This window comes from Pelecanus crispus, chromosome 6 (genome assembly GCF_030463565.1).
Source record: "Pelecanus crispus isolate bPelCri1 chromosome 6, bPelCri1.pri, whole genome shotgun sequence".
Classification (NCBI taxonomy): Eukaryota; Metazoa; Chordata; class Aves; order Pelecaniformes; family Pelecanidae; genus Pelecanus; species Pelecanus crispus.
Window position 1 is genome coordinate 68,248,163 of NC_134648.1, and position 25,950 is coordinate 68,274,112.

Genomic DNA, 25,950 nt, shown 5'->3' on the forward strand with positions numbered 1-25,950 from the left:
GAAAGTAAGCAGAAAATACTTTCTTTTACTTCCAAAGTCAGAAGTTCAAGGTAAGGCTCAGCTTTTACATCGAAACGTATGTGTACACATAAGATTGCAGAAGTTGTTTTCTGTGACAAAAAACCTGGACATTTACAACTGTGTAGCAGAAATAAGGGGATGAATATGAAATGAGAGAGAGTAAATAATGCTGTTAAGTAGTACCAGGAAAGACATTCGGAGCAAGAAACAAGGCTCTTGAGAGAGGTATAAACACAGAAACCAGAAGTAAACAGCTGTACGGTGGGTGGAAGGATACCATTTTTCAGCAAATTCACTACCTAAATGCCATGTTTGATTTAGTTACCGTGGGGAAGCCACCGTGTGCTCACAGATGGGAAGGAAGTAAAACAGTGCTCTGTGACCAAATCATTAACACTTATATAGGAACAAGGCGAATGACTGATTTTGGAAGTTATGCTTAATCACCCTTACTGATTTCCTGCTAAAGGTAAAAAATGCAAATCGACATTACCACAGAAGTCAAGGATTGAAATGCAGCAACATCCATACCAACATGAAACTGTGTCACTGGTGGTGGTATTGCATTCTGTCAGTGTTTTTCATTAAATAAAACATACTTCAGTGAGAAGTTGGTTTTCCATAAAGTCTCTCTTTGCACTTCAAGCCAGAGTTTTTGCACTTGGTGGGAGTACTGCTTTCCATGCTACCACCGTGTCTCATGGCTCTGTAGCTGCTGCAGAACTAACACGAAGCTCCTGTGCTAAGTTCTTCCCCAAGAGCAAAGATAAAATCCCTGTTTTGTGCGGCACTGTTTGAATTTGGCCTCCAGTTGTAATGTGGGGCAGGTCTGTCGGGATGTGATGTTGTGGGTGCTGTTGGTTGAGGTTGAGAAGTGCCTCGCCTTACCGGCTCATCCCCCTCCTGTCTGCTGGTGTTAGTGCACGTGTAGGTGCCTCCCTCACCTGGGTCTGTCAAAAATGTCACAGGCTCATGCAGATGTTTTTAATAACAGGGTTATTTTGACAGACGTGTGTTAGGGAATGATGCCTTGGCCAGTACAGCAGCAGGCGGGAGGGAGTCGGTACCCGCCGCCGAGGGAAGGGGCACGGGGCTGAGTCGCTGGGGGCAGAAACCAGCTCCCCCAGTTCAGCTGGGGTTGGAGGAGCGCTTTGGACCATGTCTTTGCGGCAGCAAAGAACGTGTGTTTAGAGGCTGAGAGTGGCATTCATGCCTGTGCTGAGGTATCAGTGCTGGAGTGGTTTTAGCATCCATCAGTGAACGGGAAAGGGCTGTTTCAGATCCGCTCTTGCCCGAGTTCATTTCATATGCAAGGTCTTTGTACTGGGGGTAAGACTGGTGCTTGAAGTTCAGCTCCAGAAATGCAACACTTACAAATCTGTGCGCAATGAAGAAGTTTGGTTTAACAAGGTGGGGAGGGAATTCAAAAAAGGTATGCTGAATTCTCTCCTGAAAAAGCCTTCTTGAAATTTAAAAGTTTATTGCTTTATCTTGACTTTTGGAAAGCTCGCATGAAACTTTGTTGCCTTTGAAAGCTTGATAAAAACTCTTGAAGTACTTTGAAACAGAAAATTTAATAGTGAAGCATTTTGAATATGGAATGATGTTTGTGGGCGAGTAATTTAACCAGGTACTAATACGAAACGGTGTTGTACTTGAAAGGCTGCAATTGGTACACACACACAAACTGGGTAGAATATCACTGGGAGCAATAAAATGTAGGAATTCTTCATACTGCTTTCATTGCAAACAATTTTTGTGGTATGGCCTGTGAAGCAATTGAAATGCAGAGAGCTGGCACATCACTAGACTGATAATTCCTCCTGCTACTTACAACTTATTCGTGGTACAGATGTCCCCAATTCTTTCTTTCTATCACATTAAAGTTTCTTGTCTGCTTCAATTTCATGCCTGCCTCAAACGTAGCATTTTTTGAAATTGTCCTTCCAATATTTTTTTTCCCTCTTTAAAAGTTTACATCAGATGAAATCTAGCTGCTGGTTTTTATCCCAGGGTTTACACTTAAACTTTTAACAAGCCTGTTTTTAAGAACAGTCTTTCCTTGAGAGCACTTGGCTGATCCATTAATAATTATGTAGTAATAAAGCAACTGTGTAAAAATGGCACCTACGTGCCGAACAGGTTGGTTTGCAGAGCCACTGACAAAGATGAATGTTTATTACATTTTACTACTTTTGGTTCTGCAGATGCAATACAGCTATTTTCTTTTTGGCGTAAGCGTCATGAAAAGTAATTTCCAATTGTGGAATGTTTATGATAATAAGGTTGTATAACTAGGGAGAGCCCAGACTGACTTTAAAATACCAGCATGAGTTTGCAATGCTGGTAATTTAGAAAAAAATAAAGAAAGAACATTTTTAATTTAATTTCTTTGCTTAACAAATTTTTTAAACAATCACTGGGACAGAAAAGACAGGGAACCCTACAATGTCATGTAGTTACTCTTCTGAATTAACTGCTGCTATATTAATTGTTGCTTCCCCAAAATTTGGCAAGCTTCCTCATTCTCCTTGCTGTGTCCAAAGATTTCTTCTTCTAATTTTACTACAATATAGAGAAAATTGTAGCGTCTAAAAATAACACGAAAGCCTGAAATTGTTGTTCTTGTTTCCTTTCTGGTTTTTTTAAGTGCCAGTATAATTAAGGCTGTGATTTAGATGACTTTGTGTTGTTCAGATCTGTCCTCTTCTTTTGGGCAAAATGTGGAATAACGTAGTCTGTAAGTTTTTGTGGCCGGTGGATACGCAGTCCGTTCGGTCAGTTGAGCTGATTGACTGCAGTGTCACCGCAGAGGTGACATCGTCTCTCGGTAGCAGCTGAGAAACACCTTGAGAATTAAACTTTTGTGGATGCGGACGTTGGGATCCCTGCCTCTGCAGCCCCCGGCGCGGCCTCCTGGTATTCTTTCGTTGGCTTTTCCCGCGGTGATGCCGGTGGGTACAGACGCCTTGGCACAGCCGTGCTGGCTGCCTGTCAGAGGTGTCCTAGCTATAAGGTGTTTCTATCAGCTTGCAAACCTCTTCTGGGCAAAGGCCAAAAGTCACGGGTTCTCTGCTGTCGCTGCCAGAAATAGTGATGTGGCCTTATTTTGTGTCTGTTACGCCCGATTTAGAGCGAGGGGTGCATTTGGTCCTGCTCCCAAAAGGCCCTCGAGTGGCATAGCTCCAGCTGCATCCCCTTGCTCCCTGGGGGGGTGGTGGAGTTGAGGTCCACATGCCTGGTTCATCTCGGCAGGAGGTGAGGAGCTATTCCACAGAGCAGTTTGCTGCCACAGCCCTGAAGTCTTTGTGGCAACTTGCAGCTATGTCAGCAAACGCTTTCAACCCAGATCGTTCATTTCAGTTGGCAGTTGTTGACAGTAATGTTCCTTTGCTGGGCTTTATTTTAGCATTTAAAGATTTTTATGTTGATTTTGATGGCATGAAGAGAATTGCATGGGAGTGTTTTGTCTGGACTTTAGTATTCTCTGCTTTATCTTGCTAGTAAGATTGAAAATCTTACTCTTTCAGAAGACAGGGCTTTTGTCTGTGCACCTTGCTAGCTCTTCCCTCATCCGTCCCTTCTGTCAGCCCATTGTCCTGGGCTTATTTCACTGCGCAGTTAATGATGCTTAAGTCTGCTGTGGAAAGAGTTTACCTAGTTAAAACTAACATAAAGAACAATCCATCCCAGTCTTATCTAAAGAAGTAAAAAGAAATAAAGAAATAGAATATAAATATGCATCTGTTCCATAGGAAAGGACAGTAGGTCTGAATTTGAAATGATGATCTGGTGGGTTGAGTTTCATTTTGTAATGAAATAGTAAAAAGTTATCCAAAGAGATAACTTTGGTTTAGCTAATTCAAAATACACTTTACCGATTTCAGAAATCAATATTGCATTTAATGCTGAATGTATTTAAATGAATCGGTACACGAAATGCACATCGCTCTCTCCAAATGGGCTGCAGACACGTAGTCATGTTTCTAAGAATTGGTGCCATAATACAGTATGTTATGGCGAACTTAGATTAAGCCTCATGGGAAAGCATCGTTATTCAGTTAATTAAAGAAGAGCAACTTTGATACTATGCCATATGCTGTAAAATAAAATGGGTGCACGGCAGAAAGAGCCATGAATCCTTTTAGTGTATGTGAGACTGAGCCATGATTTGTGACTTTCTTCTTGCCTCTGCAATACCGTGTTAAGTAGAGGCCTAATATATTTAAATAAGGAATTTATTACATGTAATGGGATGTGGGACCTTATCTTTTCCAGTGCTCTCTTTGCAAAGTGTTACCAGTCTGTCCGGTTTTCGAGACTTACTAAAATCTTTCCAAACTCATCACTTCGTTCTGCATCTAATCAACATTTAAACAGAGTCTTTTGTGTGCCTGTACCCCGGAGAATGGCAGATTGGTGAGAAACTGTAAAATCAGCAATATGTAACCTAGCTAAAATGACATATTAAATATAGGCCTGTTGCTATATAAACTTCATATACAACAGTCAGATGTTGAGATTAATCAGAATGACAGGTTGTACAAGCATATGGCTGGCCTTTCTGATAGCCATTAGCTTGAAAGGCTGGCTTTGAAACCAGCCCCATTATTTGTAGGTGAATCATGCTGCTGGGCTTTGTTGGGAAAAGGTTATTTCTCTAGCTCCACAGAAACCTCCTGTGCACGAAGTGCCTTTTTCCACCGTTCCTGGAGAATAAGACAAATTATTCTTCAGGAACTTCTCCCCAACTTTCTTCTTTTGGAAAGTTGTGGTGTCGGAGGGCATTCCAGTGCTATAATGATGGATCTCAAGCATATGGAGTACACATGCTAATTATGCTGTGCTTACAGTTCACTCTATCCAAATGCCAAGGCATTGGGGCCTCAGAACTGCTGGAGGCAAAATGCTAAGATCCTTCACCACTGTCTACTGCGCATCTGGGAAAAGGTTCGCTGCAGTCCCTAAAACATCTGGAGAGAGGAGGAGGGAACACATGCACGTCCTCTTGAGGAGTTTGTGGCAGTACATGTGCTGTCTGCAGCAGGGTTGTGCTGCAGTTTGACCAGATGACCAAGTGAGCTTGCCATGCTCCACTGTCACCTGGAGCCACCCAAGCAATGGCTGTACTTGCAGAGATCCTTACATGCTTCATACAGTTGCCCAAATGGACATAAAAATGCCCTGGTCCCTGGAGCAGGGCTCATATGTGAGCTCTGTTTGGGTTCAGAGCAAGGTAGAGAAGTACTTTACTACCTGCCTGTTTCTCAGTCTTTAGGCACGGGCCAAGACAAAAAGATAGCACTTCATCTAACAAGAAACAGCGCAACCTCTGTGATTTTTATTTAAAAGGATGGTCTGTGCTGGCTGCGGCCGTCTGTTGCATAATAGACTGATGGTCTTAACACAGATCTGCATTTCTGTAGCTGCTACTTTTTAAGAATTCAAACCCATGTCTCTTACTTCCAGGTTTCTAAACCCCAACTGGTGGTCCCGATCACTGAACCAGAGTCAGGATCTTACGTGTGCGATCTCTGTCTGCTCCGTGCCTCTGATAGTCCTGGTGGCATAAAACACTGCCTGGTAGCTGCTCTGAATCCAATCCCCGTCTACTGCAGAGGCTTTCTCCTTTGGGCCAGGTTCCCACCTATCTGCTTCATTTACACAGCTTTTGCTTTTTGCCGGGGAGCTTCTGCTCTTGCCGGTTATACTAGTATAGTAATAATAAATAATAGTAATAATAATAAACTTTTACCTTCTCTTTCCTCTCCCCATCTCTGTAATTCCCTGCTTGCTATTTCTCATTAGCAATGAAGGAAGGAAGAAGCTGGGTAACAAAATGAGAAATTTTTTACCTGATAATTTTCTTCAGTTAACAGCTTCTCACCATTCAGCCCACCCGGACAGCGTGGTGAATGGCCAGGATACAAATTGAATTTTTTTTCTCTAACTAAAGGCTCAGGTGTATAATTTAATACACTGTATTGTGCTGTTGTCTTAATACTAATAATTGCCTGCTGAAGCATTTCTGTAGTCCAGGTGGCTTCTGGTGGCTGACACCGAGCTTGTCACCAGACCTACCATAGACCAGCTCTGAACCTCAAAGGAAGGGGTAGAACTTAGCCCACCTTTGCTGAGAGAAGGTAAGGGTAATTAGAAGAAAATCGTAAGTGGAAAGTTCAACTCATTCCTCTTTCTCACTTGTATGGGTGAGTTAATGTTGCTACGCTATTTTTAACCTGGAGCAGCATTTTGGTCCCGACCACAGTGCTGGGAGCAAGAGGAAGGCTGCTTCTTTAACGGGAGAGCTGACACAGGCCAGTGAGTCTGTGGCCTTTGGACGCCCAGCGCTGGCCTGTCTGCCTGTCCCGGAGGTGGGGAGCTGCTGGGTGAGAGTGCAAGGGTAAATGTGGTGACTGACGGGGCACGAGATGTGTCCGAGTTAGGCTGGCTCCGGTTTGCGCTCCCTCATGACGGTTCAGCCAGTTGTACTTCTGCTAAAGCAAAATGACTCTAATTTGTGGGCCATCATCTGAGCCAACCGTGACTCTTCAGTGATGTCCTAGGAAAATAAGTTAGCATCGCTTTTGAGTTCCAATCAGTCGAATTAGCCTTAAATGTGGTATTGTGAGTCTCCTCAGATTTTTCCTGTGTCTTTGTAGCTTAAAAACCGTGTGCGTATATATGGCTATATATATTTAAAACTTTTGCCTGGTGGAACAGAAATTGGTTCATGATTAAAAAAAAATACAGCTAAAAATAATCCAAGCAAAATTCTAGGATTTGCTTTAAAGTTCTCAGTAGCGCAAAGCTCCCCGTCTCATTTTTATTTGGTGCGGGGAGGGTGGGCACGTTAGAGGAGTAGATTTACTTCTCAATAAAACATATGTCCTTCTGCTGGGGTGGCTGAGCGCCAGCCAGGCAAGGATCCTGGGCTTGCAGGGACGGACAGCAGAGCATTTAGCACCCACAGCAAGACCTGGCTACTTAACCGGCGAGCTGCAGTTGCAGAAATGATGCTTCAGCACTTAAACATTAAACCAGCTGTTCCCTTTACGGCTGGCTCGGGTGTAAAGTGCTCTTGCTGTTTTACATAGTGGTCTGGCAGCATGGAGAAAGTGAGCTGGAGACTGATCTGAGCCCGGCTGCCTTTGCTGTCGGCTCTCCAGGGCGTTGTACAGCCCTCGCCCTCTGCGAGAGATACGGCCGCGCTTTGCACGTGCGGGGTTTGGAGGGGGGAACTGATTAAGATGCTGGTCAGTCCTTCTCGCTGGCCTCTCCCTTTATATAAACTGTTACTGTTGGATACCCCTGCGGAGATTTAAAAAAAATGCAGAAAATACAGGCCAGAAGGCACCAAAAAGAAGGAAGGGTGGGGGAAGGGAAGGGAGAGAAAAGATGCCAAGAACAGCATAAAAGGCAAGGGAGGAAAATACAGCAGGGAACTGGTGATCGCATGGACAAGAGCAATAAGTAGGGGAAATCTGTCTTTATGGTCTCCATTTTAAAAACTTTTAAGTTCGTAACTACTCAGGCAGGAGGGGGCGAATGTGTGGACGAGCGCTGAGATGTGAGCGTGTTGCGCCTTCGGCAGGCGCGCTGTGATCGGTCTTGGCGTCGCTAGACGCAGGAATTACGAGTTGGAAGAGACTTGTGTCTGTGCATGGGAGCTTGTACCATTTCTGGGCTTTGGAGCTGAAAAATGTCATTTGTGGTAGCTAATTAGTATGTTTCTGGGTGAGTATTTGACAAGTTGATCATTGATGGTTATTGGTTTCATCAGCACTAAATAGCTTTTTTCATACTGTTCAGAGCAGCCGTCCCCTGAGCACTTGGTCACGGCAGCAGGGCTGTGAGCTTAAAAAAGAACGACGAGTTGCATCAAGTAGGTTGCATAAAGGATGCTCTGAATTTTCACTGTTTTCAAAGGGTGCTGGGGGGACTTGAACATTATTCCAGAAGAGGAACATCTGCTGCTGGTTTTGAGGACAGTGTCAAGATGTTCTTCAGTTCAAAAGCTTAACTTTCAGTTGTATTTATTTTGGGAGGTTGAAAGGATTTTGTCTTAAGGGCTTTTTATATTGCTATGTAGTTCAATAAGCACGAGCTTACCTTTTCAAAGACAAATCTTCAGAATCAGAAAGGCATTGTTTATTGCTGGACTATTTTTGTACTACCTGCTTTAAAAACCACATATATTGCAGGGAGGATTTCTGGAAAGAATGGAGTGATTAACTGTTTTTCTGATGAATTAGTGTTTAAGTTAACAAGTTTCCTTGTCTGTTAGACTAGTAGCATAACCTTTAACTGGATATAAAGTGTGTGGGTGCGGTTTGTTTAGATCCTCCGTGGACTGTGAGGTGAAGCAGTAGCATTTGTTCCAGTGTGGATGAGCTGCCAGAAAAGCAGCAGGGTTGGTGTTTCCCCCCCGCCTCCCCGAAATGGAAATTTAATTTATAAAAAATGTGTTCGGTGTCTAATAAAATTCTGTGAGAGATGACTGAGTGTAGGAAAAGCTTTTCTGATAATTCATTCCCATGTATCATTAAGCACACAAATTTGAAATTCTGTTTCTGTGATGGGATAATTGTTCTGCAACCATTGTACGAAGGCAGCTAACGCGGGAAGGCCGTCGATGTCAACTGCTGCGGGCGAGCCGTAACACCTGGAGCTTGAATCTCAATGTGAGGAAATAGAGGTGCAGACACTTAAATAAAGATGGGGTTTGTAGTTTTGCACCGGGTTAAGGCCAAATCTTGTAGGTAAACCTCCTTCCGCCTACAGTGACATGGACGAGCCCGATGCAGTGACTGCAAACCAGCCGGGGCTGATCCTGGCTCTTGTTCTGCTTTGCTCTGTGAGAAGGTCCCATTTTCAACAGCTGGGAGCGAGGAAAGAGCTAATGAGCTTGTATATCCCTGCTTTTGCACAGGCTTACCTTGCACAGCCACTCTCTCACACTTGGATAGTAGGGGACGTAGCAGATACGCGGAATTTCTTTGGTTTTATTAGACTGTGTCTTTTCCCTCTTTGCCCTTCATTTGCACCCTTTTGGGCTTTGCCTCTACACTTCTTCCAGTCCAAGCGTGAGGAGCTGGCCGGTGGGTGCTTTGCAGTGCCAGGGCTGTGTGTCCTTGTGCTGCCGGGCAGCCCGGCGCCGGCGGGCGATGCCTCCCGCCATCCCTCATCGGCAGGAACGAACGTTTCTGGGAAGAAGGGGCCTCACTCTGCATGGCGTGGTGTGTTGGCTTTCTCTGAAGGAGCTAGCAGGCTGGAAACTTGGCTTCGGCTGGAGAGGACCCCTTAACCTTGCCTTGGCAGAAGGAAATAATAAAGTGACAGACTTCATTTATCTTTATGCTGTGTGCGTGGCCTCGTGTGCTCTGTACGCCATCAGACCTAAATCCTGGTGTCAAATTGGCACTATGAAGGAGTAGGCTGTAATTTTCAAGGTGGCTCCAGGTACGATAAAATAAAACCAGTTTTCGCTTAAATACAAGCATACACGTCATGCGTTTTGTGACCTTATTTTGTCAGTAAGCGCAATTAATTTTGCTCTGTCCTTACGTTCTGTTTTTGTGGTGTACTTTTGTTACGATGGCACACTATGATATTGCCAAAGGTGATGCAGGGTGCATGCTGTGGGGTGGGGGCACGGTGGGGCCGGCTGGGATTGCACAAAGAGGCACCTTATCCGGAGCGATGGGATTGGCAACAGCTTAAAACTGCCAAGATAACCTCCCAGCCTGCTCTGGAGGCTCCTAGCCCCATATTAATAAAACTTGCAGCGTGCCCTGCTTGTACGGACCCACAGACTCTGCGCGCACCTTGACGCGCGGCGGGTTCACCCGCACGCCCATCAATCCTTGTACGCCACACTTCATGCCACGCTGGCTGCTGCTGCAGCATTTTCACATCCATTTCTCTTCCCTACCTGATGCTACGGCACTTTGTCGGCCCTGTGCCGCTGCCGCTCCCCTCCCGGTTACCCACGCTTAATGACTGTTCTCTTCACGCCCCTCGGTAAATCAGTTATCTTACCCTCCAGATGGGTTCTCGTCCCCTCTGATCAGCTAATCAATTATATTCTGGTGCGGTTGTGCAGTGCCTCTTTTGACGCTAAGCTACCGCCTTCCCTTCGTGCTCCTTGCAGCTCCCAAAGTGGCACCGGCACCGCTCATCAGATTTAGCTGCAAAAGTGTTTCTGCCTGTCGGGTTTCTCTGCCGATCTGTGGGAGCTTTCTGTGGCTCCCGTTGGTTTTAATCCCTCCCTGGAGAGCAACAATCAATCCCACTGTTTCTAATGCCCCGGGCTCAGGTCGTTTGGTTTGTCGCTTAAGGATTTTTCTTAGTGAAAAAGCCTCTCCCAACTATTTTCAGATTATGTTGTGCTCCAGCCCCAAAGTATTTCTTAAATGCTGGGGGTGCTTCGCGTCTGGTGTTGTGCTGAATAGGGGGAAAGGGTTCTTTGTTTAAACTCTTTCGGCTCTTTGACTGCTACAAAACGGTGCGACGGAGGGTGTATTTGCTGCATGGGACTAGAGCACCAGGTGCCTTCTATTATATCTGCTCCGGAGGATTTCCTGGGAAGTGTTCGGCCTCCATTTCTGTCTGTAAGGAAATCCTCTTATCTGGGCAGAGCAATAAATAGTGCTGCCTCCTGTAATAGAAACAGAAAAACACATTCTTCACGTGGCTGTTTTTAAAAATGTGGGGTTTAAAATATATCGGCTGGAATGATTCTTCTGTAATAAATCCCCATAATAGCGTGCTATGTATACATTTAACTAGCTGCACAGAGGTAGGGAGAGGGGGAGACGGTGTGTTAAGAGAGGGTTTAGCATGCATTTAGTAATGACAAGAACAGTAAATAATCCTACAGGTTTACAAACCTAATCCCCAGTGTCTGATTGTAGCCCTCGTGTCTGCTAGTCAGTTGGAAAGACGTTAAAAGGCTGTAAAGAAAGGGCTTTTGGGGGTTTTTATTTTAAAATATTGGGGGAGCTGGCTGGGTGACTGATGGTTTTAAGTGGCATGAATATAGTCGATTTGGGACCTTGATGGAAAGTGCTAGAAGTGCCTGTCCTCCTCCACTTGCCAACAGAGACGTTAGGTGAGGATGGAGTAGGCTGCTCCTCGCTGCCTCGCTCTACGCTCTTCCCGATGGTTCATTTAAGAACTGGATTTGGGGGGGGGGGGGGGGGGGGGGGTGTTAACGCCCAACTTATTTTTTGCCTGTGCCCTTCAGTGAAGTGGTTGTTTTTCTTAACAGAAGAAATCCGCGATGTCTAAGAGCCGTGCCACGTGATGCCACTGCTTCTAAATAAGCTTTTAAGAGGTTGGACCAGATGTTGGCCACATCTGTGTTTTTATTTCGTCGAACATTTCATTTCGACCCTTTTATTAAAAGAGAAAATGATCATTTAGAAATTGTTTTGAAAAGTTTAGCAGCTGGGAGGATCTTTCTGGTCTATAAAAAAGCAAGGGGTTTACTTTCCGTGCCCTGGAGTGAGCTGTATAACGTCGAGCAGACGGATATTTATGGCTGGTAGGGTCTACTCCTGTTGGGAACGATTGCTGTGGAAATTTTCAGATCAAAACGGATGTATTCTGTTTTGAATTGGCATTCCGTAACAAAACACGTATTTTTTTTCTCAGTGAAAGCGTTAAACTAGGGATTTGAAGGCACCTCCTCTTCTGAAAAGCCCCTTGCATTTAATGAATGCCTATCGCCTTGGCAGGAAAAAGGACGACTTGCAGGCAGAGGGATATCCTGCAATTACTCCCTCTACTGCCATTATGGGGTCTAAGAAATGCTTATTACGTATAACTTGCTTCTGGATTCTTCTCTGCAATTTACCAGTTGGAGAATGAGTTTTCCATCCCCGTTGCTAATTGATCCAATGAGAAAAACTGGCACCTAATTCAGTAGCAAGTTATATTTAAAATGACATGTGAAATTGTTCATGGTGCCTGAAATTACATCATTTTCAGTCTGGCATATTACGGCTGTATAAGGGAACAGGCACCTACTGTACTGTGACATATTAAATTTTAAACCTCTGATCCAAAAATATAGCACGGTATAGGAGGAGCGAGGTGTTTAATGATGAATAAAGCAGTGGCAGCTTGATTTCAGTGCGATATTTTTATTGTTCTTGAGATGCTGTGGCAGTTTTTACAACAAATAATTTTAGGATACAATTTTATGTAAAGTTGAGCAGTGTCCCCACTTCCAAATTTTTATTTTCTAGCCCGAAATTTTCAGAACTTACTAGTGATTTTTGAGGTTGGCTCCCTTTTTCTTTGGCCCTAATTCCAAGCCTGTGTAGATAGTTGACATTTCAGTTTACCTGGTGCAATGAATATGAAAAAAAAAAGAATCCTTTATTCACTCAGATAAACCAAATTGGAATTTGGTTTTTTTTTCCCCAAAAAACCTTGAGGAAAGAAAAGGTAGATAACACAAAGAAGGGGGAGGCCATCCCCCCTTCTGTCCTACAACTTGATGGTTAAAGCACTTACCCAGAATATGGGAGACCCATTTTGAGTCCCATTTCTGCACAAACTCCTTCTGACCTAGGAGACAGGTTATTCTGGCCTGGGCACACTCTAGCACTCTGTTGTCTACTATTTTATTTTGGGTAATGAAACATTTCTTGGACCCAGGTGGACAACCTCCTGGGAAGGCATCTCAGACACTAGACTACAGTATTTACTCTTTTCCTCGGTGAATATTGAAGCATTTTGCTCACTGGAAATTTGTATCTTGGTTCCAGCAGGAGAGACGTGTCATGCTGTTTTGCAGCATACCCTGGACTCCTATGGGTGATGTGGCATATCTCTGCGCTTTCCATGATCACGGTTTGCGAAAAAAATTCCAGTGAGTTATATTAAAGAGGCAGCAAACCACCGGGATGTATTTAGTCACCTTGCTTTTCCTCTCCAGCCTTGAGCCAGGGCGTGCTTTGCCACGTCCTTGGGTCGCATCCCTGCCTGCCTGGTAGCGGAGTGCCTGCACGAGGAGCTGGTGGTCCTGATGCAGAAAGTTCTGCTCTTACTGCACTATATAGAGATCAGACTAGAAAAAAGCGTATATACTGAACAATTATATAGTTATTATAAAATCTTTTACACTTCTAAAGTATTTTTGGGGAAAAAGGTTGTAAAGTAAATCTGGTACCTGGGACTAAAGTACAGTTATTTTCTAAGTGTAACAGCAATGAGGAATGTTCCTTAAGGCCTCTTCAGTCATATTAGCATCAGATTATCTGAATTGGTAAAGTCGATACTATGTTTATGAGACAATCTCAGAAGAAAATCAAAGCGCTGTGTTATGCAGTTCCTTGCGACAGGACGTTTTCTTTGGGGCGAAACCCGTTTTGCGTATGACTTGGTATGGAAAGAGTTTAAAACTTTCTGTTGGTTGTTTAAGGTGGATTTTGAAAAGGCATTTGTAAGCACTTGGTGTCTAATATCAGTAAATGTCTGTTGAGTTGAGCAGCCGGGTCCTTTGCACCAGCTCAAGAAGTGCAGCCTTTTTTTCCTAACTAGTTGTTTTGGTTGGATTCCTGACCCTGTGATTTCATGTACTTCAGGCAACTGGTTTAAACGCCTGAGTTTTGCCAGGCAGAGCATCGTTCTTATCTTCTGGGAATGCTCATGATTCCTACCTTTGCTTGTCTTCACCATTTGATGCTCCTCAAGCCTTCAGGCTCCGCGTTGCCATAACCTGCCGTTGGGTCAAGAGCTGCAGCTGCCTTCCCCCTCTGTTGATCCAGCACCGCGCTGCTCAGGAGCTCTGCTCTGCCAGAAAGCACCAGACTGGGGAATCAAACCATTCAAAGGTCTTGGTTTGTGGGGAGGCACATCCCCAGGACTGGGGAGCAGGAACCGCGAAGATGCCAAGTAGTTCTACACCATTTCAGTTTTAATTAGTTTTTGCAGATTGTTGAAACTTAATTTGTCTATATTTTCTGCAGGTAAACTGGTTAGGTCATCTCTTGTCTAGTCTTGATTAGATGTAATGGAGATAACCAAGAGGATTGCTTCATTCCCCAGCATAAGTCTTTGTTGAATAATTTATTTTCTTCTCTACCTGGACTTCATTAATAGTGTATTACTACTGTACATTAATGTGATGTGGAAAATCAGGTTTTGCTGCTGTACTTTGTGCCAGTCCCAAATTAGGCCTCAGTTCTGTGCTGTTATGCTTTTTAATGGATAGACTATTAAAAAATGTGTTTTCAGAAGTAGTCTTAAGAAATACAAAACTAGAAAAATTACAGTGAAATTGAGATACAGAAAGTCATTCTTGTTTAGCATTTATCTAGACTCTTCCATAGCTTTTAAAGCTTATTTTTAAATTGGGAATTTTTTTAGTAATTCCCATTTTACAGCTAGAAAAACTAATACACATCTTTTTACAGAACTGGTACGAGGTAAGTGGTTCAAATGGTGGTAGATCAGAATCAAGAAGCAAGCCATGGTATGACTGTCAGCATGATGTGTTATTCACTGGTCCATGCTGCTTCCCTGAAAACAGAAAATATTTTCTAAGTCATAATTTACGGATGAATCGTTGACTTATAGGCTCTGACAGAGAAATTCATGTTATGGTGAAAGAAAAATGGTCATCTTCCTAAAATGGTTTCCCCAGCTTCCTGGTGAACATTTGTGGCTGTAAATTAAAATGGAAAAAAAAAAAAAGAAGGCAACTGGAAGTGTTCAGCAGATTTTTACTGCTGAAGAGGTCCATACCAATTCCTGAATTTTAAATTAATTTGGTGTGGTGAATTTGTGCATGCATGTACCCCCGTATTGAAAATACTCAGCAACACGGTAAACCTCCTGGATGAATGTAGAAGGATGCAAATCTCTGAAGGACAATCGTTAAGTGTTACTTTACCGTAGAACTTGAATTGTGATTGATTTTGAACAAACATCAACTTAATTAAAATGTGTTCTTTTCTGTAGGTGAGAATACAGGAGATGGTGAATTAGATCTGAGTGGGATCGATGACAGTGAAATAGATCGGGTAAGGTGCCCTCTTATCCTGGGTGTCTCTGCGTTTGGATATCTGAGAAAGACAAAATGGTCCTTATCTGGCTTATCCTCTCCCTCACTGCCTCTTCACTCTGATCTATAGACAGGTTTGAGAGATTTCAGTGATCTGAGATCAAAACTAATGTTCACGCAAGCCTGTGGATTTGGTGTTCCTTGCCCAAGTTATTTATATATATATGTAAGACTGCTGCTGCTGCTCGCTGGAATAATTATGTTTTAGAATGTCTTTTATTCTGAAGAAGGATGTTTAAAAGTTTGGTAGAGCTCTAAATTCATTATTTAATTAAGATATATTCAACATAGGAGGCTGCCATGGAAACCAAACTGTAAAACCAGCATGTACAGCTTCTGTGTTCTTTCAAAGGTTTCCATAACATTTTCTGGATTTATTATTATTTGTGTGGCAGTGAAAGATACCCTTTACCATATAGCCTGAACATGACAGACAGCCAGCTGTGGAAAATGGCTTGTTGAAGGCCACACAGCAGGTCACCACTTGAACATGCGACAGAGTCCGGATCTCCTGACTCTGAGCCTGATGCCCTCTCCAGCCGCCACGCTGGTTTAAAGTGTAATTTGAACAGATAACGCCAATGCTAAAAACTCCTTTTGGGGTACAAAATCATTGAGAACAATGAGGTTGCATAGGGATTACTGTTCTGCAGAATGTTGCTGGCAATGGATGAAGGAGCAGGAAAACGCTCAGCTTGACTTCAGCTGTGAAGTGGGTTTTGCTAGGCTGGGCGTTAGGAGGGGTCTTGTGAATGGAGCAGCCGTGGTATGGAGGGAGCGGGGAGGCTGAAGGTTTTCACTATAGCAGGTCCGTAATTTAAACAAACGTGGGGGAAGAACAAGCACATTTTCTCCTCCTCCTAGGCTCTGTTATGAGGTCATAACTCTGCTTTTATGACCTCATGTTTATTTCCATGGCAATAGACTGTAATATTGTAAGCTCAAGATTATGAACTCTCTAAAACCATAAGAAAGATGAATAACTGAGGTAGGAGGAAGCAAGTTTTACTGTTACGGCTCATCTTTAATAGAAGCAGATGAACGAGTGAAAATATTGGTCTGATAAACCAGGACTCGCACAGCTCTTTGCTCGCCTTGTTCGCCTTCGGAGGAAGGACTCCTCCCTGCATTAGTTTCATTTGACTGGAGTTATTTTTCTCATAAAATCCTATATATACGTTTTACTTTGGAGAAGATCTTGAATGCTCAAACCCCTAAGGTGGAGTAATCTCAATTTGTTTTTCTTGCACTTAAACATCGTTTTACAAGTCTTGGGTGTACTGCTTAAAAATGAAGTGTCTTGCTCATGAATGATGACCCAGTTTGTCTTCTCCATTCTGCAGAAGTTCTTCACTCCCGAACAGCATCAGCTGTAGACAACTTTTGTTTTACAGGCAGTTGTACTCAATACTGGGTTTATTTGTACATTGAAGTAATTAAAGAGGAGATCTATCTACGAACCTGCCAGCCTGGCTGCTACCTACCTGTTTGTTTATTTCTGTAATTCATCTGAGTAGTTCTAGATGTGTTTTACAGCTCCGCACCTACTAGTGATGCTACCGAGACTAAGTGGAGTTAACCGAAAAAAGCCTAGATGTGGTTACTGAACCCAACTCTCTAAAATCTAGAGGACTAAAACTCCAGCAATCTAAGCTTGTTTCATTCACACAGATGTGGCCATTGAACTAATAATCTCAGTAACTGTGCCTAAACCTTCACAGAAACCTACCCAGAAGACACATGGTTCTGTTTTGGTAGCACCGGGCAATGGTTCCCTTTCTGTTTTGAATTACAGACCACCATCAACACACAGAATTGCTTGCAGACGACCATGTTGTCATGGTACTCTCTCATATCATCTGAAAAAGATCATAAAACCAGGATCATTTTAGGTTAATTACAGACCATGTACAATGAGTCCTGGATGGTTGTTGGTCACCCCATCATAGTTTGGAAACCAAGTGCTGTTTTTTGAAAACATGCCGTTGTTTTTTGCCAGCTTTAGAAGTTACTAGAAATGCTCTCTGATTATCACATCTCAGTCATATTTTCTTTTATTAATGTATTTTTAAAAACAGAATGTGAATTGACCTTGCCAGTGGTTTTTCAATTCGGTTTTGCTCTATGGTTTTCAGGTTGATTTCTGAAAGTAGATAAACTTGTTTTGTCTTTTAGTATATACTTAACGAAACAGAAGCTCAGATAAAAGCAGAGCTGTGGATGAAAGAAAATGCAGATTATTTGAAGGAACAAAAAGGTAAGTATACAGGACTGAAATTCTCTTTTTGGCCAGTGTTGCTGAAATATGCAGTCTGTGTAATCTTCATGCTGGCTACCCTTTTGTCATCTTTCAGAAAAGGAAGCAAGAATAGCAAAAGAGAAAGAACTTGGGATTTATAAGGAACACAAGGTATTAAACTGTGTGCTAACTGTGTCTGTTTGAAAATGTTCTGGAAATTCATTACATTTGCTGATCAACTCCATGTAGGATGTATGGGCATAATGGCACAGGTCACCACTAAACGAGCAAAAGCTATTGTATCTCTACCTGTTATTGAAATACAAGGCTATAATTTTTCAGGTGGTGAGTAAAACACTTTCTTGCCCAAACTTTTATTTTAAGTTACTATTGTGAGAAAATTCTGTGCATGGCAAAGTCAGAGCTGGCTCTTTGCATTTATGATTGCTGTCTTAATTGCTTGCTTATTTAAATACAGGTCTTAAGACATATTTAATTCTTTTTTTTTTTTTTTAATGTGTGCATGGGGAATTTGTTTGTACTTGCCATAACTTCAGTAGCTTTCTTTGCTCTTACAATAATGATTTCTTTATGAAGAACTGAACAGATCCTTGTTAGAGTCACTTGAAGGAGTATTTTGTTCTACCTTTCATAAAGAATGCGACAGTTATGTTAACAAATGGCATGTCCTGTCTCCATGTTTAGCAGTTTAAAGCAGCCTAATTGGGCGTATATTCACGATTTACAGCATTACTATTTTGTGTAATTGAGCAAGTGACAAGTCAAATCTTCCACATGCAACTAAAATCCATGTGAGTTTTTAGTGCGTATATCCTCTTATCTTTTTTTCCAACTAATGTGAAAGACAGAGTTTCCTACTTCCCCTAGGTATTTCAACAATAAAAACAAAACCAGACAATGAAACACTGTTTTACGCTTCAGAGTTTCTCATTCATCCTGCGCTTACAGAGACATGGCAGTCTACCAGCAATTTTCAAAATTGTATAACTCGTTGGCACCACCAAGTAGCCTAAACACCCACCTTTTTGTTCGGACAACACAGGAGTTTTTCTCTAACTCTGTATTGTTTCTGACAGCTCGAGTAGAACTTGATTAATACAGTGCTTTCCAATTTCAAGGTAGCACTTGACCCATGTAGGTAAACAGAGGGGCTATTATACATTAAAAAATAAATCTCCTGCAGAGCTTGGTGTTAAAACCTTCCTTTGAAAAGGAAAATGCCGGATGAGAAACAGAGGGTTCTTTTTTTTTCCGTACCTACCCAGGCATTGGACACGGCTAGAAATGTTCTCCGGTGTCATTCCTCTTCGGCTGGCCCTGCGCAGCATCAGCCTCCGCAGCGCAGCCCTGGGCTTGGGCTCGCAGCGTGTGCCTGGGAAGGGCAGCTGCAGGTGACATCGCCGCCGCGCTCGTGTGGCTGCAGCCTCCTGCTTCCAATCCGCTGGCGTTAATGCCGGTCCACGCTTAGAAAGCTGCTGCTAATATTCTTGGCCTTTTTCAGTGTGGAGGAGGAGTTGGGTAGATGCTCTCCTATGCTGCATTCGAACTTGATATAAAATAACCATTGCAGTTTCGATATGGAGTTGCAGTGCTTAGGGGAGTCGTGATCCAGCTTGACTCTAAAGGCAATTTTAGCAGGGGAATTTCTTCATTTCCAGGCTGGGTGATGCTATCAGGGTCCCTGTTCCTGTAATAGGTCTTCACTCCCTTTTTTTTTTCATGCATGAGAAATGGCCCATGTTTCTTCTCTGGCAGCATTTCAAATACTAAGTAAAGAATTTGTAATAAACCGTGTGGGCATTTGGCAAAAAGCGAACACTTATCTCTCGGAGAAAAGAGACCTCTCGGTCCCGTTGAGTGGCAGGAGAGGGATCGCTGGCTTCGCCCGGCCGCGTCGCCTGCATCCCTGCGTCAGCAGCACCTGAGCCAGGACTGCTGAGCTGCAGCTCACCCTTCTGCTTCACGGAAACTTTGTTTGTATCTACATCACTAATTTTATATTTTAATTAAGCCAAAGAAATCTGCAAAGAAGCGGGAGCCAATTCAAGCCAGCACAGCAGGAGAGGCAATTGAAAAGATGTTAGAACAGAAGAAAATCTCAAGTAAAATTAATTATAATGTGCTAAGGGACCTGAACAGCAAAGGAAGTAACACACCAAAGAAAGAGGATGACAGCACTGATGACAGCACCAACACCAAGAAGCTGTCAAGAAGAAAATCTATTGCCAGTAGGAATATAGCCAACCCTGTAAACAGTGTGGGAAAAAGGTACTGCAATTGTTCATTTATATCTCTGTCTGTGAGACTGTCTATGTATCTTTCCAAGCCAGACAATGTAGGGACTGAAACATTTGTTTGAGGCTAAAATAATGTCGGGGCTCTTGTTTTTATTTATTTTGCCTGCAGTGTTGCGGCAGCACCTTATTTATAGTTCACGTGTCAGAGGTCTGCTTTGGTGCAAGTTAATCATCCTGAAGCCAAAAAAAAAAAATCAATGTAAATTCATAAACGTGAATCTTTCAGCCGAGGACACCTTTTCTTCATACAATCCTGACATTTGCTGTCCTTCCTTTCTAAGTTGTCTGTATCATCTGACATGACACTAAATGTTCGAAAGCTTTGGCTTTTTGCTTGATTTGAAAAATATAGTTCCCATCTGTTTTGACAGCTAACTGTTTTGATTAGCTTTTATTTTAGTTTTATTCCAAACTTTTGTTGTTAATTGATGACACAAATATAAAGCTTTACAGTAAATACACTTGTCGGTTTTCTGGTCTGCATTTACAAATGTTTTATAGTGTGATGAAAGCTACTATTTTAATGAGTAAAATATTTGACTTGCTGGGCAGATTTGTAGTGTGCTGTAAAGTGTATAAGGAGATTGATGTGTCCTATCTGCAATATTCAACTATTTTATTCGTCTTCAGTTTATGAAACCACGTCAGATGATCATTTGAATCATGCCTGTGTATAGTAATTTCTTGCTTAGACGTTATGTTTATTTACTGCCTAAAATACACAGTTGTTTGCTTCCAGAAGTATAGGCCTGATGCCACAAGGAAATTATGTATTTAATTCTGAAATGCAAGATGGTGCCTTTGCTCCATAGTTCAGATTTAGGCATGTGTTGCAGCCAAGAGTGGGTAAAGGACCAGGGAGGGTGGGAGGGTGGCGAGAAATCATCTGTTCGTACAAGAACGGGAGACGCAGGATACCTGAAAATGTGAAGCTGGGAGGGTTAGTAAGTGCATGTCCCTCAGAAGCTAAGCAAAATAAGGATGACTAGCCCAAACCCCTTATTTTGACTTCATTTGACGGTGAGGCCAGAGGCACAGTCTTCAATTTTGGCTGAGAAGCCAAATGCCAAAGCCACTGTCACTGGGATGCAGGTTTTTGCAGTCTACCAAACATCTTTTCTTTCTTTGCTCTACCTTCTTTAGTCTGTATTTTACCAAGATGGCTTCATCCTCGTTCAACTTCTTACTCTTAATATCAACAGCTTTGCTTTCCAGTTCTTGACTCACTGTGGATTTTAGTCTCCTCTGTAAGTTGCTACTGAGGTGATGTCTAATGACCCAAGCACATAAGTTTTCCACTAGTGAAGGAACGTGAAGATGTGTTGAGGATTAACTAACAGCATTTACCCTATGCTTTATTTGGATTTAACAGCCATTAATGAGTCATGTTTCTGGTATTTCTAGTAAAATATGGCCGATTCAGTTGTCTGAAATGCAATGCTGCGATGGGAAGTAGGGGCTGGTGGGGATCCCAGTGGCATTTCAAAGCTCAGCAGTTGACATCCACGCTCGAGCTGCTTCACCATGTCTGAAGCTTGTCACTTCTGAGGTTTGCAGAAATGGTGGGCACTTGGAGCTCCTGTTGAAGTCAGCATGTTAAACTCTTAACAGGTGTTAAACTCTTTGGAAAATCATGCCATAAATATTTAATTTAACAGTGGTACAACTTGAAAAGGTTTCTAAATAAATACAAATCAGTATTTTCCAAAAGCAGCTAATAAAACATGTTTATTTTTCCTCTTGAGAGCCTAAAGTACGTCCTTAAGATGCATAACAGAGTTTCCTGATGATGATTAGCAGATCTCGGATACAATGAATTTTGCAGCAGAACGCTTCAGAGGTTGGGAATACATGCAGATACGTGAGTTAAGGAGATTTTGCACTCCAGAAGCAGGCAGTGTTCTTGCTTAAATAATATCAAGGACTTGGCAAACCATTAGTTGGACTTTTTTTTTTTTACAATTAAAGATTTATGACACACTTTTGATTTTTTTGCTAGTAGTCTAAATGCCATGCCTTTTAAATGGCATGCATAAATTTCTATGTTCTGCATTGTTCCTATATGCCATGCATTCATTGCCTTTGTTCAGCATTGTTCCTCTGAGAGGTGAATGGCTAAATACTTTCCCAGTGATACAAAAATCATGGTAATTTATATGCAATTAATAATAATAAAACCCTTGAACGTAGCTCATTAGAAAATGAACGAAGCACATAATGTATCTTTATCCAGGAGGCATTTGCAGAGATCTTGCTAACCGTTTTGGTTTGTAGAGATTTGCAGTCCTGCATGTTTATCTTTATGTGTCTTACATATTTAGTAAGCTGCATTTGACTGCAGTAGCACCTTGCATAACCGTGCTTTGATCTGGTCCTTTAGTTCATCTGAGTTATAGTCAGGTTTTAAAGAGCTACTGATTTAGTCCTGATCCCAATTAGAAGGTACCAGTACCAAGTTACAGGGAGCTTTACAGGCTAGGAAAGGAATACTTGTTCTTGGTGATTAAAGCAGCACTCTTGTAAAGGTATAATATTAGGAAAGTAGGGTTTGGGGTTTTTTTAAATAAATAAATATCTTTATTGCTTTCCTTTTGCAAGCCAAGATGTTACATATCTCACCAGGTTTGGACAGATGATGCAGCCAAGTTTGTCATGTGTCTTAGAAATCATCTTCATACACACTATGTAGCAGCCTGGAAATAGGAAGTTGATCTTCATCTCCATCTTTCTAATTGCCCCTTGCTATAAAACGCTCTGCGTTGTTATTTCCGCATAGAGGGCTCCAGATTATCTCTTAAAAAAGGGTTACCCCAGCCAGACATGGTGCGATCTCTGAGCGGTTTTTCTTTTTTGTAGTATGACATAAGCTAGCGTTACAGTGTTAATCAGTTAAAATATTGGAAAAGCTTTTGTTTACTGATGTGATAATGATAAGCAAATTTTACAGCCTTGTAAAAAGTTGTTGATATGCAAGAAATTTATAAAGAGCTGGAATGCTCTTTATGTCCCAGGAGCGTGCTTGAACGGGATATTCTTTCAGTTGGTAGCCCTTTTAATATAGCTTTATTGCTACTATAATCACTTAATGTTTACTTGGATTCCAAAGACAATATAGTTTATCTACATATTATATTATTTCATAAAAAATCCTGATTTTGAAATCTCAGAAATGTTTGGTGTTTTCTGAAATCTTGTTAGAAAGGTACTTTCAAAGAGTTCTTCCACAGATTGTGCAGATTTCTCCTTTTTAGATGAGTAGGCATTATATACATCAATATTTCCAGAAGCAAACTGGATTTTTTAATGAGTTCCTTTACCGTGGATGCTGTGCAACTTCTTGAGTTTTAGAAAAAGACGTGCTTTTCTCAGACACATCTCCCAGAATTATACTGGGGTTTTACTTATTGTATCTGTCAAGATGGTAGAAGACTGGTAATGGCAATGTAAGTAATTTTAGAAAATTTTATGTTGTGTAAGTGTATTTCATTACATTTCTTAATGCATTTTTGTTCTAGTGGGTATCACAATTGGTGTTTCATAAGCAAAAGCCATTTCATTCTCTGTGTGTTAGAGATGTGGCACGGTGGATGTTACCATAATAGATGTTGCAGCTTTAATTTCAATTACCAGTTGCACAGTTTATCTTCACTAATGTCTTCTGTGCATATGAAGCATAAGAATAATATGTCGAACTCCTAGAAAAGAATAATTGCCACTTTGAGCTACTTAAAACCTGAACTCCAGTTAGAGCTGTGCCATGCGCTGGAGCTCTTCAAGTCCAATAAAGAGGGGGTTTCGATCTGGAAGCTTTTGGTTAGAAGCTTAATAATTTATTTTATATTTACTTGAGCTGAATCTTACAACATTACTTGTGAAGTGAAATGTGTTGTACCGAGAAAACGTGGGAAGCAGAAAGCTTTCAAGTCACTACTTTTTAAAAATTTTAAGCCTATTTATTGCTATGTGCTTGAAATTGGTAATGATATCAGAAAAGACAGGATATATTGTCGGGGGAATAAATGTGTCGGGTTAATCTCCTGAAGAATTTGCCTTGGAAGAAATGAAGCAGGACTGCGAAGCACAGCTGAATCCGTTGTAATGAAACAAGGTTGTTCTGAATGGAAGCATATGAATATATAATAGAAAACCAAATCATGCTTGCTACGAATATGACAAAAGCCCATGGTAGAGATCTCAAATTTGATTCGATTTAGAAATTCACCTCTAAATTCTCTTCATGGTCTCACTTGTATTTATCGACCATCCATTTTGCTTGTACACGTTGGCACGTGGCTCCATCTGTGTTTCGGAGCCACAGGATCTGGATGTTGCAAACTGTGCGTTTGCAGTAGCAGGGACTTGTTCTGCTGCTTAAGTTCCTGCCCGGGGAAGGACACTTTGAATTAGCATCTCCTCCGGCTACATTCTTGTTGGCTCTTCAGTGGGTGTCACGACACTAGAAGAATCTCCTTTATTATTTGGGAGAACGTCTGTAATACTTTTCTACAGCCTAGTGTTCGGCATCTCATTTAACCTGATATATTACTTAGTACTTTCTAATTGGAATCAGATTCCCCCAGGGGGGTAAAATATGGGGAGAAGCCTAATTTAGATGCTTTGGAGGAGCCTGATGATCCCATGCTGCAGAGGGAGCCCGGGGAGACAGAGTCAGCTCCCCTTGCAAGGCGGTGGGAGCACTGCCCCTGGCTCCCCCCAGCTCTGACCCTCATTTGGCCCTTTCTGGTGTCCAGGATGTGCATATTACTCCGTAAGGTGGAAGTTTGTTTCGATCTCATTGGCTTTGCCAGATTATTTTTGGGAAAGTTGTGGGAGGGAGGGAGCATGGGGCGCTGTTTATCACACCCAGCCTGAAAACTTTCTCTTCACTTGTTGATGCTATGGATGTCCAGCAGAATCTGTGTTTCTTTCTCCTGGGGAGTAAGCAGGGAAGAAGCCTCAAACCAACTCTTTCCCTCACGTCCAGGACTATTGATAATCATAATCCCTTTAGTTGTAGGTTTACGGTTTCGGCGAGTGGAGGTGGTGTGCTGAGTGCCGTGCTGCGTCCTGGCTGGGTGCTCCTAACTCAGCTACAAGTCTGATTGTCCCGAATGCTTATTCTACATTGGCCATGGCTTATAATTTATTTTTATAAACCCAAAGCAAACAGGTTTTTTAATGTACAATATTTTTAGTTTATTTTACATTATGAGACTGGTATTCGTGGAGGGGAGGAGCGTGAGCTCATGTTTTCCAGATTACTTAGATCCAAAACAGCGTGAAACAAAGCTCGGCTTGAATAATCCAAAGGATTCCTGGGTGTCTGAAGTCCCCATGTTTGGCAGATATGAAGCTTTTGAGAGAGAGTCTTTTCCATGCTAACTTCAGTGGTATGCATTCTCTGTAGAAATTGGCCCTTTGAGATGGGATCTTAAGAGTGGTTTTATATGCTTTAATTTTCCACCATATATTTTTATTTTTCACAATTGCCTTCAGCTCTTTGTCTAATTTACCTTTGATATCCTGTTTTTCTCTCTCTGCTTTGAAGTCTGTGACATGGTTTGGAATTCATATGTATTTACTCAAAATGAGATATTAAACTTTATTTCTTGTCTTGTGCTGCTTCAGGCCTTCTTTTTATATGTGACTAACGTGCTAGCACCAATTTCCTACCTGGAATAAAATTCCTTACTGGGAATACTTGTTGAGATAGTAGTTAGGAGTTTCTTCTATAGCTTAATTATTATTTGGTTGATATTTTTGGTCTTTCCTCTGGAAGCAGTCTCGTGTTGGCTGAGGGATTAACTAGACTGTGATTCCTGGGTATGAATGTACATGTGGTGGGAGCCTTCCCGTTGAGCGTGGACTCAGCTTTTGGTTTGAATATTATGTATGTGGTAAATAAATTCTCTAACCACTTTGACATAACTGTTTTCTTATGTGATCTGTGCTTTGAGAATTTCTTTGGAGTGTAATTTTATGTATGTTTGTGCTTTGCTGTGGTATATAATCATTTAAATCAAAGGTTAATCAAAATGATTAGTCATTTTGAACAGGAAAACGGTGACATTTGATAAGTACCTCCACTTAAAATAAATCTTACCAGTATTTTTCAGTCTTGTAACTTTTAGAGGGACTAGCTTATACAAATTATGTTTAGTATTTTATTTACAAAAAAAGAAAAGCCAAGAAAAAATGAATTCAAGACTTCCAAGGTTCTGCTTTTAAAGTCATGCATCTCCTTATTGAAGTTAGCTGTACAGGGGAGAGCTTTACAAATGACCTTGAAAAGA

General features: G+C 41.9%; 1 protein-coding gene across 5 annotated transcripts in view; it reads left to right on the forward strand.

The window, feature by feature from the left end:
- Positions 1–25,950, forward strand: part of BRF1 (BRF1 general transcription factor IIIB subunit) — a 179,748-nt gene that overhangs the window by 117,678 nt on the left and 36,120 nt on the right. For 4 of the 5 annotated variants that reach the window (XM_075713226.1, XM_075713229.1, XM_075713227.1 and 1 more), the window contains 4 exons: positions 14,998–15,059; positions 17,276–17,357; positions 17,455–17,510; positions 19,372–19,628. In XM_075713226.1, coding sequence (XP_075569341.1) covers positions 14,998–15,059; positions 17,276–17,357; positions 17,455–17,510; positions 19,372–19,628 — 457 coding nt within the window. The remainder of the gene's footprint in view (positions 1–14,997; positions 15,060–17,275; positions 17,358–17,454; positions 17,511–19,371; positions 19,629–25,950) is intronic. The other variant, XM_075713228.1, reaches the window with a different exon arrangement.